This window comes from Nerophis ophidion, linkage group LG07, assembly GCF_033978795.1.
Source record: "Nerophis ophidion isolate RoL-2023_Sa linkage group LG07, RoL_Noph_v1.0, whole genome shotgun sequence".
Classification (NCBI taxonomy): domain Eukaryota; kingdom Metazoa; phylum Chordata; class Actinopteri; order Syngnathiformes; family Syngnathidae; genus Nerophis; species Nerophis ophidion.
Window position 1 is genome coordinate 68,307,257 of NC_084617.1, and position 23,353 is coordinate 68,330,609.

General features: G+C 39.9%; 1 protein-coding gene across 2 annotated transcripts in view; it reads left to right on the forward strand.

Moving 5' to 3' along the window:
- The first annotated feature begins 10,594 nt into the window (after positions 1 to 10,594).
- Positions 10,595 to 23,353, forward strand: part of adam28 (ADAM metallopeptidase domain 28) — a 60,294-nt gene continuing 47,535 nt past the window's right edge. For both annotated transcript variants that reach the window (XM_061906965.1, XM_061906966.1), the window contains exons 1-5: positions 10,595 to 10,882; positions 16,199 to 16,287; positions 19,738 to 19,814; positions 22,939 to 23,017; positions 23,116 to 23,192. In XM_061906965.1, coding sequence (XP_061762949.1) covers positions 10,825 to 10,882; positions 16,199 to 16,287; positions 19,738 to 19,814; positions 22,939 to 23,017; positions 23,116 to 23,192 — 380 coding nt within the window. In that variant the 5' untranslated portion in view covers positions 10,595 to 10,824. The remainder of the gene's footprint in view (positions 10,883 to 16,198; positions 16,288 to 19,737; positions 19,815 to 22,938; positions 23,018 to 23,115; positions 23,193 to 23,353) is intronic.

The following is a 23,353-nucleotide window of genomic DNA, read 5'->3' on the forward strand; positions in this document are numbered from 1 at the left end:
GTGTTTATGTTGTGTTACGGTGTGGATGTTCTCCCAAAATGTGTTTGTCAATCTTGTTTGGTGTGGGTTCACAGTGTGGCGCATATTTGTAACAGTGACAAAGATTTTTATACGGCCAACGGTCAGTGTGACCTGTATGGCTGCTGATCAAGTATGTCTTGCAGTCTCTTCCGTGGGTCTGCAGAAGCCTCATACAATATGTGACTGGGCCGGAACAATGTTTGTATGGTGGAAAAGCGGACGAGACGGCAGTTTGTAGAGGACGCTGAAGGCAGTGCCATCACGGCACACCCTTAATATTGTTGGGAGGGGCACTGATATTCGGGTGTTTCCCGGAAAGATCGCGAGAGTTGGGAAGTATGTTGCTAGGGCGGGAAAGCCATTCAAAGAAGGTAAATTCATTAAAAAGTGCATGTTAGATTTTTTAAAGAAATCTTTTCTCGCGGCCCAGCCTCACCCAGTTTCTGCATCCAGTGGCCCCCAGGTAAATTGAGTTTGAGACCTCTGGTCTAAATGGAAAAAGTACCAATTTCCTGACTGGGGCCGGGAACCTTTTTGGCTGAGAGAGCCATGAAAGCCAAATATTTAAAATGTACGTCCGTGAGAGCCGTATAATATTTTTAACACTGAGTACAACTGTCAGGTTCAAACACTGATGACATCTATTAAACAGACAAGAAGCAAGGAATTAAACAGAGACTGGATTCAATTCAGCTCAATGAGGAGAAATGCGTAGACCTGTACCCTTGTACCAGTGTTAAATTTGTTGACGAAAATTTTTCGTCATAGTTTTCGTCAACGACCTTTTTTTTCTGACTAAAACGAGACAATAACTAAATAAAAAATAATCTACGTGGACTAAGACGATGACGATGACATATTCGTCAACGAATAAAAATGAGACGAAAATATCTGCCAGAGACGAGATCCAATCGGAACTCATTTCGTTGGGAAGAGGCGGGAGGAGTTGGGAAGACAACCAATCAGAGCGACGTGGTAAGGAAGTTACGTAAACGTTTGCTGCAGAAGACAACATGTCAACGCCGGGGAGGAAAAGGAGAGAGGACATATGGGGACATTTTATATTTGACGTCAAAGATAACAAGACGCAGTGTAAGAAATGAGGATTACGGGGAAAAACACAACAAACTTGAAGCGACATTTACAGTCGAATCACCCCGAAATCCACACACAGGTAAGCATTTTCCACAAACATACAACTCACTCGACGTTATCCCGTTTATTTCACGGCCTACTCGTGAAATACTAAATTTGAGACATGATTTTCATCAAATACGACTTTTATCGGTGATTTTTCCGCTGTTTTGCTTTGACTTCAGAAATTGAAGGGAAAGTTTACATATCACCCTTTAGTCGACTAAATCTACTGTAGTTTTCGTCGACTATAATCTTATGATATTTCGTCAACTAAAACTAGACTAAAACTAAAACAATTTAAATAACTAAATTATGACTAAAACTAAATTACATTTTAGTCAAAAGACTATGAATAAAACTAAATCAAATTTTGCTGTCAAAATTAACACTTTGCTGTCAAAATTAACACTGGCTTCACGGTGGCAGAGGGGTTAGTGCGTCTGCCTCACAATACGAAGTTCCTGCAGTCCTGGGTTCAAATCCAGGCTCGGGATCTTTCTGTGTGGAGTTCGTATGTTCTCCCCGTGAATGCGTGGGTTCCCTCCGGGTACTCCGGCTTCCTCCCACTTCCAAAGACATGCACCTGGGGATAGGTTGATTGGCAACACTAAATTGGCCCTAGTGTGTAAATGTGAGTGTGAATGTTGTCTGTCTATCTGTGTTGGCCCTGCGATGAGGTGGCGACTTGTCCAGGGTGTACCCCGCCTTCCGCCCGATTGTAGCTGAGATAGGCGCCAGCGCCCCCCGCGACCCCAAAAGGGAATAAGCGGTAGAAAATGGATGGATGGATGGAAAATTAACACTGCCTTGTACAGTGTCGTCCCACGCTTTGACAAGAGAATTCTAGGCCTTCATTTTATTTTGGACTTTCCCTGATTACAACAACTAAATGCGTGCATCTCTTATTCTTTTAATAACATTGTTATTCTGAAGGTAACCAATAATAAATAAGATACTTTTGACCATTAATGCGACTTCTTGAACAGGGGCGATAGAAACGGTTGAATGGATTAAAATGCATGAGAATGTTTTATATTTTAAACGTTATTTTTAACACTGTGATTAACAGCGGAATTATTAATTACTTTTGATGTTAAGCAGCGTCAGCTAAGATTTATCTGAGAGCCAGATGCGGTCATCAAAAGAGCCACATCTGGCTCGAGAGCCATAGGTTCCCTACCCCTGGTGCAGAGGGAGCAGACAGACTGGCTTGATTGTACCTTTTACAGTAGCCATGTACAGTATTTGTGCATTTCTTCAGTGGGTGTGGGACAGGAGCATCAATGCTGAACAATGTGAACTTACTCAATGACTCTTGTGAAATATGTGCCAAGATGGCAAACAACTGACTGATGCTATGTATATTTGGAAATGTCCATATGACTTAAGTGCTGTGACTGATGCTGAGTCATTTAACCACAAAGTAGAACTAGGATGTCTGCTGGTTTAAGGCTTTTATGACAGAAAGAGAAGTGTCTCAAATTCTACCCCAGCAACAAGGTACGAGAATCAGACCAAATTATGCTGAAAAGGGCCTTAGTGGCCACATGTGTGGACGGCACCTTTAAGCTCTTATTTCCAAAATTGTGGACACTTACACTGCTATCTGGTGATGTCAGAAGAGTATAAACATACATTCATATATATATATATATATTACAGGCAAAACGTTTGGACACACCTTCTCATTTCAATGCATTTTCTTTATTTCCATGACTATTTACATTGTAGACTGTCACTGAAGGCATCAAAGCTATGACACCTGTGAAGTGAAAACCATTTCAGGTGACTACCTCTTGAAGCTCGTGGAGGGAATGCCAAGAATGTGCAAAGCAGTAATCAAAGCAAAGGGTGGCTATTTTGAAGAAACTAGAATATAAAACATGTTTTCGGTTATTTTACCTTTTTTGTGAAGTACATAACTCCACGTATGTTCGTTCATAGTTTTTAATGTGATAATCTACAATGTAAATAGTCATGAACATAAAGAAAACGCATAGAATGACTAAGTGTGTCCAAACTTTTGGCCTGTACCGTGTGTGTGTGTGTGTATATATATATATATATATATATATATATATATATATATATATATATATATATATATATATGTATATAGGGCTGCGAATCTTTGGGTGTCCCACGATTTAATTCAATACCGATTCTTGGGGTCACGATTCGATAATATATAGATTTTTTAGATTCAACGCGATTCTCGATTCAAAAACCATATTTTTCCGATTAAAAACGATTCTGTATTCATTCAATACATAGGATTTCAGCAGGATCTACCCCAGTCTGCTGACATGCAAGCAGAGTAGTAGATTTTTTTTTAAAAAGCTTTTATTATTGTAAAGGACAATGTTTTATTAACTGATTGCAATATAGTAAATTTGTTTTAACTATTAAACAATCCAAAAATATGACTTATTTTATCTTTGTGAAAATATTGGACACAGTGTGTTGTCAAGCTTATGAGATTAGATGCAAGTGTAAGCCACTGTGACATTATTCATTTTTATAAATGTCTAATGATAATGTCAATGAGGGATTTTTAATCACTGCTATGCTGAAATTATAACTAATATTGATACTGTTGTTGATAATATTCATTTTTGTTTCACTACTTTTGGTTTGTTCTGTGTCGTGTTTGTGTCTCCTCTCAATTGCTCTGTTTATTGAAGTTTTGAGTGTTGCTGGGTCGGGTTTGGTTTTGGAATTGGATTGCATTGTTATGGTATTGCTGTGTATTGTTTTGTTGGATTGATAAAAAATTAAAAATCGATTCTGAATCGCACAACATGAGAATCGCGATTCAAATTCGAATCTATGTTTTTTTCCATAACCCTAATATATATGTATATATGTGTGTATGTATACATATATATATGTACATACTTATATATATATATATATATATATATATATATATATATATATATATATATGTGGATACATATAGGTATGTGTATATATGTATGTATGTATGTGTATATATATATATATATATATATATATATATATATATATATACATGTATATATGCCCTGCGATGAGAGGGCGACTTGTCCAGGGTGTACCCCGCCTTCCGCCCGATTGACGCTGAGATAGGCGTCAGCGCCCTCCGCAGTTTTCATACTGATACTGCTACAGTTAGTGTCGATATTAGAGTGCAGTTTAACAGTTTTTATACCGATACTGCTACAGTTAGTGTCAATATTTATCGACACCTGGATCAATCCAGCCGCTTTTTAGAGTGACTTGGTTGAAGTAACGCACAAAGCTGCACATGGTCGATGTCTGGATACCTAAGTGAGCAGTTTAACAGTTTTCATACTGATACTGCTACAGTTAGTGTCGATATTAGTGTGCGATTTAACAGTTTTTATACTGATACTGCTACAGTTAGTGTCGATATTAGTGTGCAGTTTAACAGTTTTTATACTGATACTGCTACAGTTAGTGTCGATATTAGTGTACAGTTTAACAGTTTTCATACTGATACTGCTAGAGTTAGTGTCCATATAAGTGTGGAGTTTAACAGTTTTTATACTGATACTTCTACAGTTAGTGTTGATATTTATTGACACCTGTATTAATCCACCCGCTTTTTGGAGTGACTTGGTTGAAGTAACGCACAAAGCTACACATGGTCGATGTCTGGATACCTAAGTGAGCAGTTTAACAGTTTTCATACTGATACTGCTACAGTTGGTGTTGATATTAGTTTGCGGTTTAATAGTTTTCAGACTGTTACTGCTACAGTTAGTGTCGATATTAATGTGCAGTTTAACAGTTTCCATACTGATACTGCTACAGTTAGTGTCGATATTAGTGCGCAGTTTAACAGTTTTCATACTGATACTGCTACAGTTAGTGTCGATATTAGTGTGCAGTTTAACAGTTTTTATACTGATACTGCTACAGTTAGTGTCGATATTAGTGTACAGTTTAACAGTTTTCATACTGATACTGCTAGAGTTAGTGTCCATATAAGTGTGGAGTTTAACAGTTTTTATACTGATACTTCTACAGTTAGTGTTGATATTTATTGACACCTGTATTAATCCACCCGCTTTTTGGAGTGACTTGGTTGAAGTAACGCACAAAGCTACACATGGTCGATGTCTGGATACCTAAGTGAGCAGTTTAACAGTTTTCATACTGATACTGCTACAGTTGGTGTTGATATTAGTTTGCGGTTTAATAGTTTTCAGACTGTTACTGCTACAGTTAGTGTCGATATTAATGTGCAGTTTAACAGTTTCCATACTGATACTGCTACAGTTAGTGTCGATATTAGTGCGCAGTTTAACAGTTTTCATACTGATACTGCTACAGTTAGTGTCGATATTAGTGTGCAGTTTAACAGTTTTTATACTGATACTGCTACAGTTAGTGTCGGTATTTATCGACACCTGGATCAATCCACCCGCTTTTTAGAGTGACTTGGTTGAAGTAACGCACAAAGCTGCACATGGTCAATGTCTGGATACCTAAGTGAGCAGTTTAACAGTTTTCATACTGATACTGCTACAGTTAGTGTCGATATTAGTGTGCGGTTTAACAGTTTTTATACTGATACTGCTACAGTTAGTGTCGATATTAGTGTGCAGTTTAACAGTTTTCATACTGATACTGCTACAATTAGTGTCGATATTAGGTTGCAGTTTAACAGTTTGTATACTGATACGACACCTGGATCAATCCACCCGCTTTTTAGAGTGACTTGGTTGAAGTAACGCACAAAGCTGCACATGGTCGATGTCTGGATACCTAAATGAGCAGTTTAACAATTTTCATACTGATACTGCTACAGTTAGTGTCGATATCAGTGTGCAGTTTAACAGTTTTCATACTGATACTGCTACAGTTAGTGTCGATATTAGTGTGCAGTTTAACAGTTTTCATACTGATACTGATAGAGATAGTGTCGATATTAATGTGCAGTTTAACAGTTTTTATACTGACACCACTACAGTTAGTGTCGATATTTATCGACACCTGGATCAATCCACCCGCTTTTTAGAGTGACTTGGTTGAAGTAACGCACAAAGCTGCACATGGTCGATGTCTGGATACCTAAGTGTGCAGTTTAACAGTTTTCATACTGATACTGCTACAGTTAGTGTCGATATTAGTGTGCAGTTTAACAGTTTCTATACTGATACTGCTACAGTTAGTGTCGATATTTATCGACACCTGGATCAATCCACCCGCTTTTTAGAGTGACTTGGTTGAAGTAACGCACAAAGCTGCACATGGTCGATGTCTGGATACCTAAGTGTGCAGTTTAACAGTTTTCATACTGATACTGCTACAGTTAGTGTCAATATTTATCGACACCTGGATTAATCCACCCGCTTTTTAGAATGACTTGGTTTAAGTAACGCACAAAGCTGCACATGGTCGATGTCTGGATACCTAAGTGAGCAGTTTAACATATTTCATACTGATACTGCTAGTTAGTGTCGATATTAGTGTGCAGTTTAACAGTTTTCATACTGATACTGCTACAGTTTGTGTCGATATTTATCGCCACCTGTATCAATCCACTCGCTTTTTAGAGTGACCTGGTTGAAGTAACGCACAAAGCTGCACATGGTCGATGTCTGGATACATAAGTGAGCAGTTTAACAATTTTCATACTAATACTGCTACATTTAGTGTCGATATTTATCGACACCTGGATCAATTCACCCGCTTTTTAGAATGACTTGGTTTAAGTAACGCACAAAGCTGCACATGGTCGATGTCTGGATACCTAAGTGAGCAGTTTAACATATTTCATACTGATACTGCTACAGTTGGTGTCGATATTAGTTCGCAGTTTAACAGTTTTCATACTGATACTGCTACAGTTAGTGTCGATATTAATGTGCAGTTTAACAGTTTCCATACGGATACTGCTACAGTTAGTGTCGATATTACTGTGCAGTTTAACAGTTTTTATACTGATACCACTACAGTTAGTGTCGATATTTATCGACACCTGGATCAATCCACCCGCTTTTTAGAGTGACTTGGTTGAAGTAACGCACAAAGCTGCACATGGTCGATGTCTGGATACCTAAGTGAGCAGTTTAACAGTTTTCATACTGATACCGCTACAGTTAGTGTCGATATTAGGTTGCAGTTTAACCGTTTTTATACTGATACTGCTACAGTTAGTGTCAATATTTATCGACACCTGGATCAATCCACCCGCTTTTTAGAGTGACTTGGTTGAAGTAACGCACAAAGCTGCACATGGTCGATGTCTGGATACCTAAGTGTGCAGTTTAACAGTTTCCATACTGATACTGCTACAGTTAGTGTCGATATTAGTGTGCAGTTTAAAAGTTTTCATACTGATACTGCTACGTTTAGTGTCGATATTTATCAACACCTGTATTTATCAACCCGCTTTTTAGAGTAACTTGGTTGAAGTAACGCACAAAACTGCACAAGGTCGATGTCTGGATACCTAAGTGAGCAGTTTAACAATTTTCATACTGATACTGCTGCAGTTAGTGTCGATATTAGAGTGCAGTTTAACAGTTTTTATACCGATACTGCTACAGTTAGTGTCAATATTTATCGACACCTGGATCAATCCACCCGCTTTTTTAGAGTCACTTGGTTGTCCAGGGTGTACACCACCTTCCGCCCGATTGTAGCTGAGATAGGCGCCAGCGCCCCCGCGACCCCACAAGGGAATAAGCGGTAGAAAAAATGGATGGATGGAGGGTTGAAGTAACGCACAAAGCTGCACATGGTCGATGTCTGGATACCCAAGTGAGCAGTTTGACAGTTTTCATACTAATACTGCTACAGTTAGTGTCAATATTAGTGTGCAGTTTAACAGTTTTTATACTGATACTGCTACAGTTAGTGTCGATATTTATTGACACCTGGATCAATCCACCCGCTTTTTAGAGTGACTTGGTTGAAGTAATGCACAAAGCTGCACATGGTCGATGTCTGGATACCTAAGTATGCAGTTTAACAGTTTTCATACTGATACTGCTACAGTTAGTGTCTATATTAGTGTGCAGTTTAACAGTTTTCATACTGATACTGCTACAGTTTGTGTCGATATTTATCGCCACCTGTATCACTCCACCCGCTTTTTAGAGTGACTTGGTTGAAGTAACGCACAAAGCTGCACATGGTCGATGTCCGGATACATAAGTGAGCAGTTTAACAATTTTCATACTAATACTGCTACAGTTAGTGTCGATATTTATCGACACCTGGATCAATCCACCCGCTTTTTAGAATGACTTGGTTGAAGTAACGCACAAAGCTGCACATGGTCGATGTCTGGATACCTAAGTGAGCAGTTTAACAATTTTCATACTGATACTGCTACAGTTGGTGTCGATATTAGTTCGCAGTTTAACAGTTTTCATACTGATACTGCTACAGTTAGTGTCGATATTATGTGCAGTTTAACAGTTTCCATACTGATACTGCCACATTTAGTATCGATATTTATCGACACCTGGATCAATCCACCCGCTTTTTAGAGTGACTTGGTTGAAGTAACGCACAAAGCTGCACATGGTCGATGTATGGATACCTAAGTGTGCAGTTTAACAGTTTTCATACTGATACTGCTACAGTTAGTGTCGATATTAGTGTGCAGTTTAAAAGTTTTCATACTGATACTGCTACAGTTAGTGTCGATATTAGTGTGCAGTTTAACAGTTTTTATACTGATACTGCTACGTTTAGTGTCGATATTTATCAACACCTGTATTAATCAACCCGCTTTTTAGAGTAACTTGGTTGAAGTAACGCACAAAACTGCACAAGGTCGATGTCTGGATACCTAAGTGAGCAGTTTAACAATTTTCATACTGATACTGCTGCAGTTAGTGTCGATATTAGAGTGCAGTTTAACAGTTTTTATACCGATACTGCTACAGTTAGTGTCAATATTTATCGACACCTGGATCAATCCACCCGCTTTTTTAGAGTCAATTGGTTGTCCAGGGTGTACACCACCTTCCGCCCGATTGTAGCTGAGATATGCGCCAGCGCCCCCGCGACCCCACAAGGGAATAAGCGGTAGAAAAAATGGATGGATGGAGGGTTGAAGTAACGCACAAAGCTGCACATGGTCGATGTCTGGATACCCAAGTGAGCAGTTTGACAGTTTTCATACTGATACTGCTACAGTTAGTGTCGATATTTATCGACACCTGGATCAATCCACCCGCTTTTTAGAGTGACTTGGTTGAAGTAACGCACAAAGCTGCACATGGTCGATGTCTGGATACCTAAGTGTGCAGTTTAACAGTTTTCATACTGATACTGCTACAGTTAGTGTCGATATTAGTGTGCAGTTTAACAGTTTCTATACTGATACTGCTACAGTTAGTGTCGATTTTTATCGACACCTGGATCAATCCACCCGCTTTTTAGAGTGACTTCGTTGTCCAGGGTGTACACCGCCTTCCGTCCGATTGTAGCTGAGCTAGGTGCCAGCGCCCCCGCGACCCCAAAAGGGAATAAGCGGTAAAAAATGGATGGATGGAGGGTTGAACTAACGCACAAAGCTGCACATGGTCGATGTCTGGATACCTAAGTGAGCAGTTTGACAGTTTTCATACTGGTACTGCTACAGTTAGTGTCGATATTAGTGTGCAGTTTAACAGTTTTTATACTGATACCACTACAGTTAGTGTCGATTTTTATCGACACCTGGATCAATCCACCCGCTCTTTAGAGTGACTTGGTTGAAGTCAAGCACAAGCTGCACATGGTCGATGTCTGGATACCTAAGGGTGCAGTTGAACAGTTTTCATACTGATACTGCTACAGTTAGTGTCGATATTAGTGTGCAGTTTAACAGTTTTCATACTGATACTGCTAAAGTTAGTGTCGATATTTATCAACACCTGTATCAATCCACCCGCTTTTTAGAGTGACTTGGTTGAAGTAACGCACAAAGCTGCACATGGTTGATGTCTGGATACATAAGTGAGCAGTTTAACAATTTTCATACTAATACTGCTACAGTTAGTGTCGATATTTATCGACACCTGGATCAATCCACCCGCTTTTTAGAATGACTTGGTTGAAGTAACGCACAAAGCTGCACATGGTCGATGTCTGGATACCTAAGTTAGCAGTTTAACAATTTTCATACTGATACTGCTACAGTTGGTGTCGATATTAGTTCGCAGTTTAACAGTTTTCATACTGATACTGCTACAGTTAGTGTCGATATTAATGTGCAGTTTAACAGTTTCCATACGGATACTGCTACAGTTAGTGTCGATATTACTGTGCAGTTTTAACAGTTTTTATACTGATACTGCTGCAGTTAGTGTCGATATTTATCGACACCTGTATCAATCCACCCGCTTTTTAGAGTGACTTGGTTGAAGTAACGCACAAAAAGCTGCACATGGTCGATGTCTGGATACGTAAGTGTTCCAGTGGGTTGATAGTGGACCCGCCACAACATATATGCAGGATGTAGTGTTCTTCCTGCATTCCTGAAGCATGGCGGGCGTGTTGAGGCCGTCAGTCGGCGAAGTGTCGTCAACGAGGAAGTCAAGTGTGTGAGTGGAGGTGTGGCGACGACGCGCAGGTGGACAACTTTAGTTTAGTCTGACGGGGAGATAGTTCCTGCGACTATGACAGTTAGTTGCTGTCCTCCAGCCTGATAGTATGAACGCTCCACTTCTGTGCTGGATTCTTCTCCTAAATGCCTCCTTCGCGCTCTCAGGTGAGTCACGTGATACTTTAATGACCGCCACTCTGCTTTGATCGTGGATAACTCAAGCTAGCGGTCACACAAAGGTAGCTTGGACGTGTTTTGTAAACTGTCATTTACGTCAACGTTTTTCAACCTTTTCATTGGAAAAAACGCATAGGCACACCACTAACAAAAAACATTAAACAATGAAACTCAGCAGCAGATATTGACAGTAAAAAGTCGTTCTTGCAATTGTTGGATATTAGGGGTGTAACGGTACACAAACATTTCGGTTCGGTACGTACCTCGGTTCAGAGGTCACGGTTCGGTTCATTTTCGGTACAGTAAGAAAAAAACATAATATACATTTTTTGATTACTTCCATCCATCCATCCATCCATCATCTTCCGCTTACCCGAGGCCATGTCGCGGGGGCAACAGCCTAAGCAGGGAAGCCCAGACTTCCCTCTCCCCAGCCACTTCGTCTAGCTCTTCCCGGGGGATCCCGAGGCGTTCCCAGGCCAGCCGGGAGACATAGTCTTCCCAACGTGTCCTGGGTCTTCCCCGTGGCCTCCTACAAGTTGGACGTGCCCTAAACACCTCCCTAGGGAGGCGTTCGGGTGGCATCCTGACCAGATGCCCGAACCACCTCATCTGGCTCCTCTCGATGTGGAGGAGCAGCGGCTTTACTTTGAGTTCCTCCCAGATGGCAGGATTTTGATTACTTATTTAACAAATTTGCTAAATCTTCCACCAAAAATAATTTTCTTAGTGGAATATTTGATGTGAAGTAATCGGAAACTTGGATAGGTCAATAATTCATAATAACATTGATTTTGATTCAATATTATGTTTTAAACCAGTGGTCCCCAACCACCGGGCCGTGGCCCGATTGGTACCGGGCCGCAGAATAATTTTTTATTAAAAAAAAAAAAAAAAATGTTTTTTATTTATTTTTATTTTTTTATTAAATCAACATAAAAAAAACACAATATACACTTACAAATATTGCACCAACCACAAAACACTCCCTTTTTCATGACAAAAACGTCCCTTTTTCATGACAAAGAAGAAATAAAAAAAGAAAAATTTGTTAAGCGTTAAAATCCGCGGATACAAAAAGGTTGGGGACCACTGTTTTAAACAATGACAAAAAAACGTCTTTGTTTTATTAGTAAACGTTGCAAGTTTTTCAAAATTAAATTTAGCCTTTAAGATTTTTTATTTCACTTTTGTTTATGTTTTTGTTCATTTTAACAGTTTTTTTTAGAATGTGCCGTGGGCCTTTAAAACATTGTGAATTAGTGTGAATTATATTTATATAGCGCTTTTCTCTAGTGACTCAAAGCGCTTTACATAGTGAGACCCAATATCTAAGTTACATTTAAACCCGTGTGGGTGGCACTGGGAGCAGGTGGGTAAAGTGTCTTGCCCAAGGACACAACGGCAGTGACTAGGATGACGAAAGCGGGAATCGAACCTGCAACCCTCAAGTTGCTGGCACGGCCGCTCCACCAACCGAGCTTTGCCGCCCACATTAGTTGTGTACCGCAAATGGCCTCCGGGGCACACTTTTGAAACCCCTGCTATAGATAATAAACAATTAAATCTGATTAATCAAAGGATAAAAAGCAGAGCCTGGCGACGCATGCGCGTTTATTTTAACTCTCTCGCTCTCTCTGTCTCTGCTCCGCCCTCACGTATGTTAATGCTGTTTGCAACACTTTTTTTTTTTTTTTAACCCCTTCTTAAACCTGAACGTACATTGAAAATACACGCAACCATAACTTAAAATTCAAGGCATTTAAGAAACTCCACCCGGACAGCCCCCGCAAAGAGGACATACCCCGTGAAAAGAGGAGGTGTGGTCAGTCTATCATAGCCCAGTCGTTGCTAGCATGCCGTGTGTTGTTGTTTTTTTTCATTGATTAAGCTTGTATTAGTAGATTGCACAGTACGGTATATATTCCGTACAATTGACCACTAAATGGTAACACCCCAATAAGTTTTTCAACATAAATGGTTTACACAACGTGCGGTGCGCCTACTTATATGTCCGTGTCGTTCGGTTCACCTGCGAACCGAACCGAAACGCCCGTACCTAAACTGTTCAATACAAATACACGTACCGTTACACCCCTACTGGATACAAATTCAGACCATAACCAAGCATTCACTATAGCTCTTGTCTCTAAGTAGGTGTACTGTCACGACCTGTCACATGCCGTGATTTATTTGGAGGTTTTGGGTGTTTTCCTGTGTGTTGTGTTTTAGTTCTTGACTTGCGCTCCTATTTTGTAGTTGATTGTCATGTATGGATGTACTTTGTGGACGCCGTCTGCTCCACACGCTGTATTGCTGCCGTCAAGCATTCTGTTTTTGTTTACTTTGCAGCCAGTTCAGTTTTAGCTTTGTTTAGCATAGCCATCTCTAAGCTTCAATGTATTTTCTTAGCAGCACTTGCCTTTTGTTTATTTTTGGTTTAAAGGGGAACATTATCACCAAACCTATGCAAGCGTCAATATATACCTTGATGTTGCAGAAAAAAGACCATGTATTTTTTTAACCGATTTCCGAACTCTAAATGGGTGAATTTTGGCGAATTAAACGCCTTTCTGTTTATGGCTCTTTTGGCGATGACGTCAGAACGTGACGTCACCGAGGTAATACAGCCGCTATTTTCATTTTCAACACATTGCAAACACCGGGTCTCAGCTCTGTTATTTTCCGTTTTTTCGACTATTTTTTGTAACCTTGGAGACATCATGCCTCGTCGGTGTGTTGTCGGAGGGTGTAACAACACTAACAGGGAGGGATTCAAGTTGCACCACTGGCAAGAAATCTGCTGCCACACCCCCATTGAATGTGCCAGAGTGTCTTCACATTTGACCGGCAATGCTAAGACAGACATGGCACAGAAATGTATGGATAATCTGCAGATGCATTTGCAACGATTAAGTCAACGAAATCACAAAGGTGAGTTTTGTTGATGTTGTTGACTTATGTGCTAATCAGACATATTTGGTCGCAGCATGACTGCCAGCTAATCGATGCTAACATGCTATGCTAATCGATGCTAACATGGTATTTACGCTAGCTCTATGTACATTTGAAACTAGATACCAACATTTAATGCGAAACAAACACTTACCAATCAACGGATTTAAGTTGCTCCAGTAGCACAAGATGCGAAAGTCCTGATCGTTTGGTCCGCACATTTTACCGGCGATGCTAATAAGGCAGCCATGCTATGGGCCACTTCATTAGGTACACCAATGCTATGGCCGAATAGCGTCAATAGCTATTCGCTCAATAGCTTCAGTTTCTTCTTCAATTTCGTTTTCGCTATCTGCCTCCATACTCCGACCATCCGTTTCAATACATGCGTAATCTGTTGAATCGCTTAAGCCGCTGAAATCCGAGACTGAATCCGAGACTGAATCCGAGCTAATGTCGCTATATCTTGCTGTGGTAACCGCCATGTTGTTTGTATTGGCAGCCCTGTATGACGTCACAGGGAAATGGACAGTCGCATCGCAAATAGCGAAAATCAAGAACTTTAAAGCATTTTTTAGGGATATTCCGGCAGGTGTAAAATTTTGAAAAAAACTTCGAAAAATAAAACAAGCCACTGGGAACTGATTTTTATTGTTTTTAACCCTTTTGAAATTGTGATAATGTTCCCCTTTAAGCCAGTGGTTTTTAACCTTGTTGGAGGTACCGAACCCCACCACTTTCATATACGCATTCACCGTATATGAAAAATAAAGTGGGTTTTTTTCAAATTCAAGACAAAGTTGTATGTTTTTGGTAACACTTTAGTATGGGAACATATTCTAATTAATAAAGACTTAATTTAGAGGGTTTTTAAAAAAATAGAAATTAATAAAAAATTGTTCTGCGGTCCGGTACCGAGCCGTGGCCCGGTGGTTGGGGACCACTGACTAAGATGACATATGAAAACAACACTAAATTTAAGTGCACTTTTTGTACAGAACGTCACTACAATATCCATCCATCCATCCATTTTCTACCGCTTATTCCCTTTTGGGTTGGCAGGGGGCGCTGGCGCCTATCTCAGCTACAATCGGGCGGAAGGCGGGGTACACCCTGGACATGTCACCACCTCATCGCAGGGCCAACACAGATAGACAGACAACATTCACACTCACATTCACACACTAGGGCCAATTTAGTGTTGCCAATCAACCTATCCCCAGGTGCATGTCTTTGGAAGTGGGAGGAAGCCGGAGTACCCGGAGGGAACCCACGCATTCACGGGGAGAACATGCAAACTCCACACAGAAAGATCCCGAGCCTGGATTTGAACCCAGGACGGCAGGAACTTCGTATTGTGAGGCAGACGTTCTAACCCCTCTGCCACCGTGAAGCCCGTCACTACAATAGTTTAAAACAAATAAAGTGCACTTTTGTGCATGATGTCACACAAGATTTTTAAAAAACTGTAAAATAAAAAAAAGCAGCTGCAAAATAAGAAATCAAATAGTGTATGTCTTTTGCTATGTGGTAGGTTACTGCGGACATTTTCTGGTTCTGTTGTTGACTATTTTTTGTTGATGTGGAAATGGAAGATGTCAGGCTCAATCGGGTCAGTGCTGGTTGCTTCGGCATTTTGTTAGGTGTGGCAGCGGCCGGCGATGTTGACATGCGGAGTTTCAAGCACTCTTCACTCTCTAGCGGGTGACTTTTCAAATGATGCTACAAATTAGTAGCGCTGATACTTCTTGTAGCAAGGCTTTTGCCGCATACTTGACATATTACGGTTGTCTGTTCAACATCTTCCCGCTTGAAGCCAAACCACCGCCAAACTACTGTTTTTCTTGGGAATTAATTCTTCACTATCGGGTTCTTGGTCGCGTCCCTGAGTAGACTAAGATGCAGCAATGTACAGAGACATACCGGATGAAAACCAAAGCTTCCCACCCAACCTGATGGAGCTTAAGAGGTGCTGCAAAGAAGAATGGTCCAAACTGCCCAAAGATAGGTGTGCCAAGCTTGTGGCATCTTATTCCAAAAGACTTCAGGCTGTAGTTTCTGCCAAAGGTTCATCGATAAAGTATTGAGCAAAAGGCCTTCAATACTTATGTACATGTGATTTTAAAATGTTTATATTTTTAATAAATGTGCAAATTTTGCCACCCCTGGAAAAAACGGTCTTGACAGGTCACAGGTGCTGCCCACTGATTAAATATACTGTTGACATATTTTCTATGACAACATCCGTACGGGAATTCCCTCCAGAATGTAATAAATTAGTTTTGACTGACTAATTTTGTTACATAAGTTGACAAACGAAATATTAACAACAGTAATCTATTTCCACAGACAGCCATGCTCCTGTCTTTGGAGAGGGGGAGCACTATGAGATCGTTAGACCTATTAGACTTCACTCCGTCCAAAGACGACACACAGAGGTAAGAAATTCTATTTTTTTAGGCTCTGATTAGTGGTGTAATTTTAGCAGTTATACTTGTCAAGTGAAAAAAAAAAAATTCATCCTGAGGCAAATGCAATTTAGAAGACTTATGCAAAAGGCTTGGTTGTTATGATTTTAATAGCAGAATAGGATAATGGATGCACCCTGTAGGCACAAGTTAAAAGTTACATGGATGCATGAAACAAAACTTCAGGTGAATTAGGGCTGGGCTATATGGCCTTTTATTAATATCTCGATATTTTTAGGGCATATCACGATGCACGATATATATCTCGATATTTTGCCTTAGCCTTGAATAAACACTTGATGCATATAATCACAGCAGTATGATGATTCTATGTGTCTACATTAAAACATTCTTCTTCATACTGCATTAATATATGCTCATTTTAAACTCTCATGCAGAGAGGAATACCACAATTAAGTCAATTTACCAAAAGTGTATTTATTAAACAGTTAATAAGCAGTGGCACAAACATCCGTGTCCTTTCCAAAACAGAAAGTGCAAGATTGTCGGAGACATTTTAAAACAAGCTATTAGTGCACTTTTGTGCATGATGTCACTAAGATGACATCAAAACAACACTAAATTAAACTACAATAGTTTAAAACAGGGGTAGGGAACCTATGGCTCACGAGCCAGATGTGGCTCTTTTGATGACTACATCTGGCTCTCAGATAAATCTGAGCTGACATTCCTTAACACGATAATAACACCTGTCATTACAGTGTTAAAAATAATGTTCAAAATATAAAACATTTTCATGCATTTTTAATCCATCCATCCATTCTCTACCACACCTGTTCAAGAAGTTGCGTTAATGGTAAGAAGTTATCTATTTATTATTGGTTAGGGTGGGGCATGCCCTCCTGGGGTTCTTCAGACCACCAAGCACTGACATGAGAGCCTGTTTCAGGGTTACAATATTGTTTTATTTTTCACTAAGTCTCTCAGTTGCTTTCCAGCAATTGTATTTTTCTCTTTGGTTCTCTCTCGCGCTCTGGCTCCAGCCCCAACCCCGTCTCTCCTCCTGGCTGCTGCTAATAACAGAGCGATAGGTGATTAGATAACAAGGCCCAGGTGGGCCATCCACGCACCTGTCGCTGATTTCAAGGCCGGTCCTGGCACACCCCTGTTTGCTGCAGGCCAGCAGGCCACGCCCCCTCCACAGTTATCTTCAGAATAACAATTTTCTCACAAAGAATAAGAGACCTATTGTACTCTAGAAATGTTGGTCTTACTTAAAAATGCACGTGTTTAGTTGCGTTCAGTGTTAAAACATTTTTTATATGGCTCTTACGGAAATACATTTTAAAATATTTGGCTTTTTGGCTCTCTCAGCCAAAAAGGTTCCCGACCACAGGTTTAAAACAAATAAAGTGCACTTTTGTGCATGATGTCACAAGATATTTCAACAACTGTAAAATAAAAATGAACTGCATAACAGGAAATCAATCAGTGTATGTCCTTTGCTATGTGGTAGGTTACTACGGACGTTATTACATTCTGTTGTTGACTACTTTTTTCATACAATCTAGAAATGGTTGCTTTGGCATTTTGTTGGTGTGGAACCCAACGGAGATGTTGACATGCCGTTTCAAACACTCTCCATTCTCTAGCGCAGGGGTCACCAACCTTTTTGAAACCAAGAGCTAATTTTTGGGTACTGATTAATGCGAAGGGCTACCAGTTTGATACACACTTAAATAAATTGCCAGAAATAGCCAATTTGCTCAATTTACCTTCAATAAATAAATCTATATATAAATAAAAATGGGTATTTCTGTCTGTCATTCCATCGTACATTTTTTTTCCTTTTACGGAAGGTTTTTTGTAGAAAATAAATGATGAAAAAAACACTTAATTGAACGGTTTAAAAGAGGAGAAAACACGAAAAAAATGAAAATTAAATTTTGAAACATAGTTTATCTTCAATTTCGACTCTTTAAAATTCAAAATTAAACCGAAAAAATGAAGAGAAAACTAGCTAATTCGAATCTTTTGGAAAGATTTAAAAAATAATTTATGGAACACCATTAGTAATTTTTCCTGATTAAGATTAATTTTAGAATTTTGTTTTAAATAGGTTAAAATACAATCTGCACTTCGTTATAACATATAATAAATTGGACCAAGACAAAGACAAATCATTATTTCTTCTGGATTTTACAGAACAAAAATTTTCAAAGAAATTCAAAAGACTTGGAAATAAGATTTAAATTTGATTCTACAGATTTTCTAGATTTGCCAGAATATTTTTTGGGAATTTAAATCATAATAATTTTGAATAAATATTTCAAAAATATATATGTCGAACAACTATGTGGCAGAAGCGTTGTTACAAAAAGTAGCACCTACTGCTAATTTGTAGCATCATTTGAAAAGTCCCCCGCTAGAGAATGAAGAGTGCTTGAAACCACATGTCAACATCTCCGTTCGGTGCCATACCCACAAAATGCCGAAGCAACCGTTTCCAGATCGTATGAAAAAAATAGTCAAACAACAAAAGGAGATAACGTCCGCAGGAACCTACCACATAGCAAAGGACATACACTATTTGATTTCCTATTATGCAGCTCATTTTAATTTGACAGGTATTGAAATATCTTGTGTGACATCATGGACAAAAGTGCACTTTATTTGTTTTAAACTATTGTAGTTGCGTTTTGTACAAAAAGTGCACTTTAATTTAGTGTTGTTTTGATATGTCATCTTAGTGACATCATGCAGAAAAGTGCCCTCTTAGCTTGTTTTAAAATGTCTCTGACAATCTTGCACTTTCTGTTTTGAAATTATATCTTTATGCCACTGCTTAATAACTGTTTAATAAATACACTTTTGGTCAATTGACTTAGTTGTGATTTCCCTCTCTGCATGAAAGTTTAAAATGAGCATATATTAATGCAGTATGAAGAAGAATGTTTTAATGTAGACACATAGAATCATCATACTGCTGTGATTATATGCATCGAGTGTTCATTCAAGGCTAAGGCAAAATATCGAGATACATATCGTGTATTGTGATATGGCCTAAAAATATTGAGATATTAAAAAAAGACCGTATCGCCCAGCCCTACATAATGGCATTGTTTTATGTATCAAATCACACAACATTGAATGGGACTATAAGGGCTGTGATTGGTCTGATTTAAGAGGGCTTCCAGCTTCTCTGATTTTAGATCAACATTTCCAAAAACACTGTCTTCAGTCGTCATTGTTCACTCCTGGAGGGTCAAACAGCAAACGGAAGCTATAAAGCCAAATAGTCCACCAGTGTTGACTCTCCAGAAAACACAGCACTTAGTGTTCCAGCAGACAAAGGCACGGCACACATTCACACCAACGCAGATAAGACCTTAGAAGAAAATGTATCAGTGTTGATGATAAAGTGTTTGTAGCAATATAACTTTGCTTCATTTTCTGCAGCACTTCAGGCCAGAGACTCTAAAGTATGCCATGACAGTTGGAGGATTAGACCTGGAAATGCATTTGCAAAAAAACATGTAAGTGCTCAAATCAAGGCACAGCCAAACGTTGGAGATACTGATGCGATATTTTAAAGGCCTACTGAAGTGAGATTTTCTTATTTAAACGGGGATAGCAGGTCCATTCTATGTGTCATACTTGATAATTTCGCGATATTGCCATATTTTTGCTGAAAGGATTTAGTAGAGAAAATCGATAAAGTTCGCAACTTTTGGTCCCTAATAAAAAAAGCCTTGCCTGTACCGGAAGTAGCAGACGATGTGCGCGTAACGTCACGGGTTGTAGAGCTCCTCACATCCTCACATTGTTTACAATCATAGCCACCGGCAGCTAGAGCGATTCGGACCGAGAAAGCGACAATTTCCCCATTAATTTGAGCGAGGATGAACGTTTCGTGGATGAGGATAATGAGAGTGAAGGACTAGAAAAAAAAAAAAGGCGGGGGGCAGTGAGAGCGATTCAGATGTTATTAGACACATTTACTAGGATAATTCTGGAAAATCCTTTATCTGCCTATTGTGTTACTAGTGTTTTAGTAAGATTATATAGTACCTGAAAGTCGAAAGGGGTGTGGCCACAGGTAGGGTGACCGCCAGTGTCTCTGAGGTAAGCCACGGAGCTGCTCCGCTGATGTCTCCGGTAATAGACAACTTATTACCACGATTTTCTCACCGAAACCTGCCGGTTGGCATGTGTTCGGGATCCATGTTCGTTTGACCGCTCTGATCCATAGTAAAGCTTCACCTCCGGGAATTTTAAACAAGGAAACACCTTGTGTTTGTGTGGCTAAAGGCTAAAGCTTCCCACTTCCATCTTTCTACTTTGACTTCTCCGTTATTAATTGAACAAATTGCAAAAGATTCAGCAACACAGATGTCCAGAATACTGTGTAATTATGCGATTAAAGCAGACTACTTATAGTTGGGATCGGTCTGGAAAAAAATGTCCGCTACAACCCGAGACGTCACGCGCACTAGTCATCATACCGACGTTTTTCAACAGGATACTTCGCGCAAAATTTAAAATTGCAGTTTAGTAAACTAAAAAGGCCGTATTGGCATGTGTTGCAATGTTAATATTTCATCATTGATATCAGACTGCGTGGTCGGTAGTAGTGGGTTTCAGTAGGCCTTTAATGTGACAATTCAGCGATTTCTCAACCATTATGTTAGAGGAGGGCTTTTGTGAAATGTGTATGTGATTGCAGTGAACGTGTGCAGGTGTTCATCACTTGTCAGCCAAATACCCCCATTCACACACACACATGTTTACACACACACTAATTGTACCCATGTACACCTACCATGAATTGATTAACGTGGACCCTGACTTAAACAAGTTGAAAAACTTATTCGGGTGTTACCATTTAGTGGTCAGTTGTACGGAATATGTACTGTACCGTGCAATCTACTGATAAAAGTCTCAATCAATCAATCAAACTCAAATGTTATTGCAGAGCAGCACTCACATAACATTTGGCTGCGCTGCATGTGTTTTGTGCCCCTTGTCACCCTAAAATTGTCACACCTATGGATCATGTTTTGTTTTGTCATGTTATGTTTTTGATTTTGGACATTCAGTCACGTTTTGCACTTCCTGGTTTTGTTTGTTTCCATGCCAACGTATAAGTTCCCACCTTGTCACGCCCCTGCCCTCAGTCCCGCACCTGTTCCTGATTATCACAGCCAGTATTTAAGTAATTTTCTTTCTGTTCATCATTCTGGGATCTTCACACTCGCACGCACCCTACCCATGCTGTTCAAACCTTCACGTCCTCGTCCACAGTTTCATGCCGAGTAAGTTTATGTATTGATGCCACAGTGCTAGTTTTGTTTTGTTTGTATATAGTCATGCCATCGTGCTGTTTCTGTTCATAGTTCATTCATGCCAATCGAGCAAGTGTTTTTGTTTCCTGTTTATATTTTCTAGCCAAGTTTTATACCTCATTGTGAGCGCCCTTAGTTTGATTATTTTTGATTATAGTGTTTAAATAAAAAAAACATGTACCTGAATTCACGCCTGGCTCGTCCTGTAATCCCGCTGCGTCGAAGGAGCACACACCATCCATGTCCAAGCCTGACAAAAATCTTCAAAATTAACGGGACATTTTGCAGTTACTGTCCAGCCTTAGGGCTTCACGGTGGGAGAGGGGTTAGTGCGTCTGCCTCACAATACGAAGGTCCTGCAGTCCTGGGTTCAAATCCAGGCTCGGGATCTTTCTGTGTGGAGTTTGCATGTTCTCCCCGTGAATGCGTGGGTTCCCTCCGGGTACTCCGGCTTCCTCCCACTTCCAAAGACATGCACCTGGGGATAGGTTGATTGGCAACACTAAATTGGCCCTAGTGTGTGAATGTGAGTGTGAATGTTGTCTGTCTATCTGTGTTGGCCCTGCGATGAGGTTGCGACTTGTCCAGGGTGTACCCCGCCTTCCGCCCGATTGTAGCTGAGATAGGCGCCAGCGCCCCCCGCGACCCCGAAAGGGAATAAGCGGTAGAAAATGGATGGATGGATGGATGTCCAGTCTTAATAATGTGCAAAATGTATGAGAAACGGGCAGCACAGTGCCAGAGGGGTTAGTGTGACTGCCTCACAATACGAAGGTCCTGAGTAGTCAGGGTTCAATCCCGAACTCGGGATCTTCCTGTGTGGAGTTTGCATGTACTCCGGCTTCCTCCCACTTCCAAAGACATGCACCTTGGGATAGGTTGATTGGCAACACTAAATTGGCCCTAGTGTGTGAATGTGAGTGTGAATGTTGTCTGTCTATCTGTGTTGGCCCTGCCATGAGTTGGCGACTTGTCCAGAGTGTACACTGCCTTCCGCGCGATTGTAGCTGAGATAGGCACCAGCGCCCCCGCGTCCCCCAAAGGGAATACGCGGTAGGGAAATAGATGGATGGATGTATGAGAAACAAGAACTGGTGTCAATGTTTGACATCAATATGTCAGTAAAACCCATCTGATTAGACCGTTTTTTTCCCCAACATGACCAGTTTCACATCCTGTTTTTTTTTTTCTTTCTCTTCAGTACTTCACTGTCAGCACATATTTTTGTCTCATATTACTTCCATAAATTGGATGGTTATTCATGCATGACACATTGCATTATAACTGTTTGTTTTTTTGTTATTTTTGCCACCAGTGACTTAATCACCAAAGACTACACAGAGACTTATTATCAAGAAGATGGAACACGAGCCACCACAGCTCCAAAAGACATTGTAAGTCATTACGATGTACTGTAGAAAATATGCAGCATGCTTGTTGAGTACCAACAAGCACAATTTTTCGTATTTAATTATGCTTTTATATTTGTCAGGATCATTGCTACTATCATGGCAAGATTGTGAACGACAGTGAATCCTCAGTTAGCATCAGCACTTGTGATGGACTCAGGTAACCGCATGCTGATAGACTTCATAATTATGGCCTAATAAAAATATCTACAAGATGTGAAAATTACATTAAAAAAAAAAAAGGCAAAATAAAATACTTTGCACGGCAAACTTTTTATCAAAAGAGACATATTTCCCTCTCTTCCGCGAAATGTGTTTGTT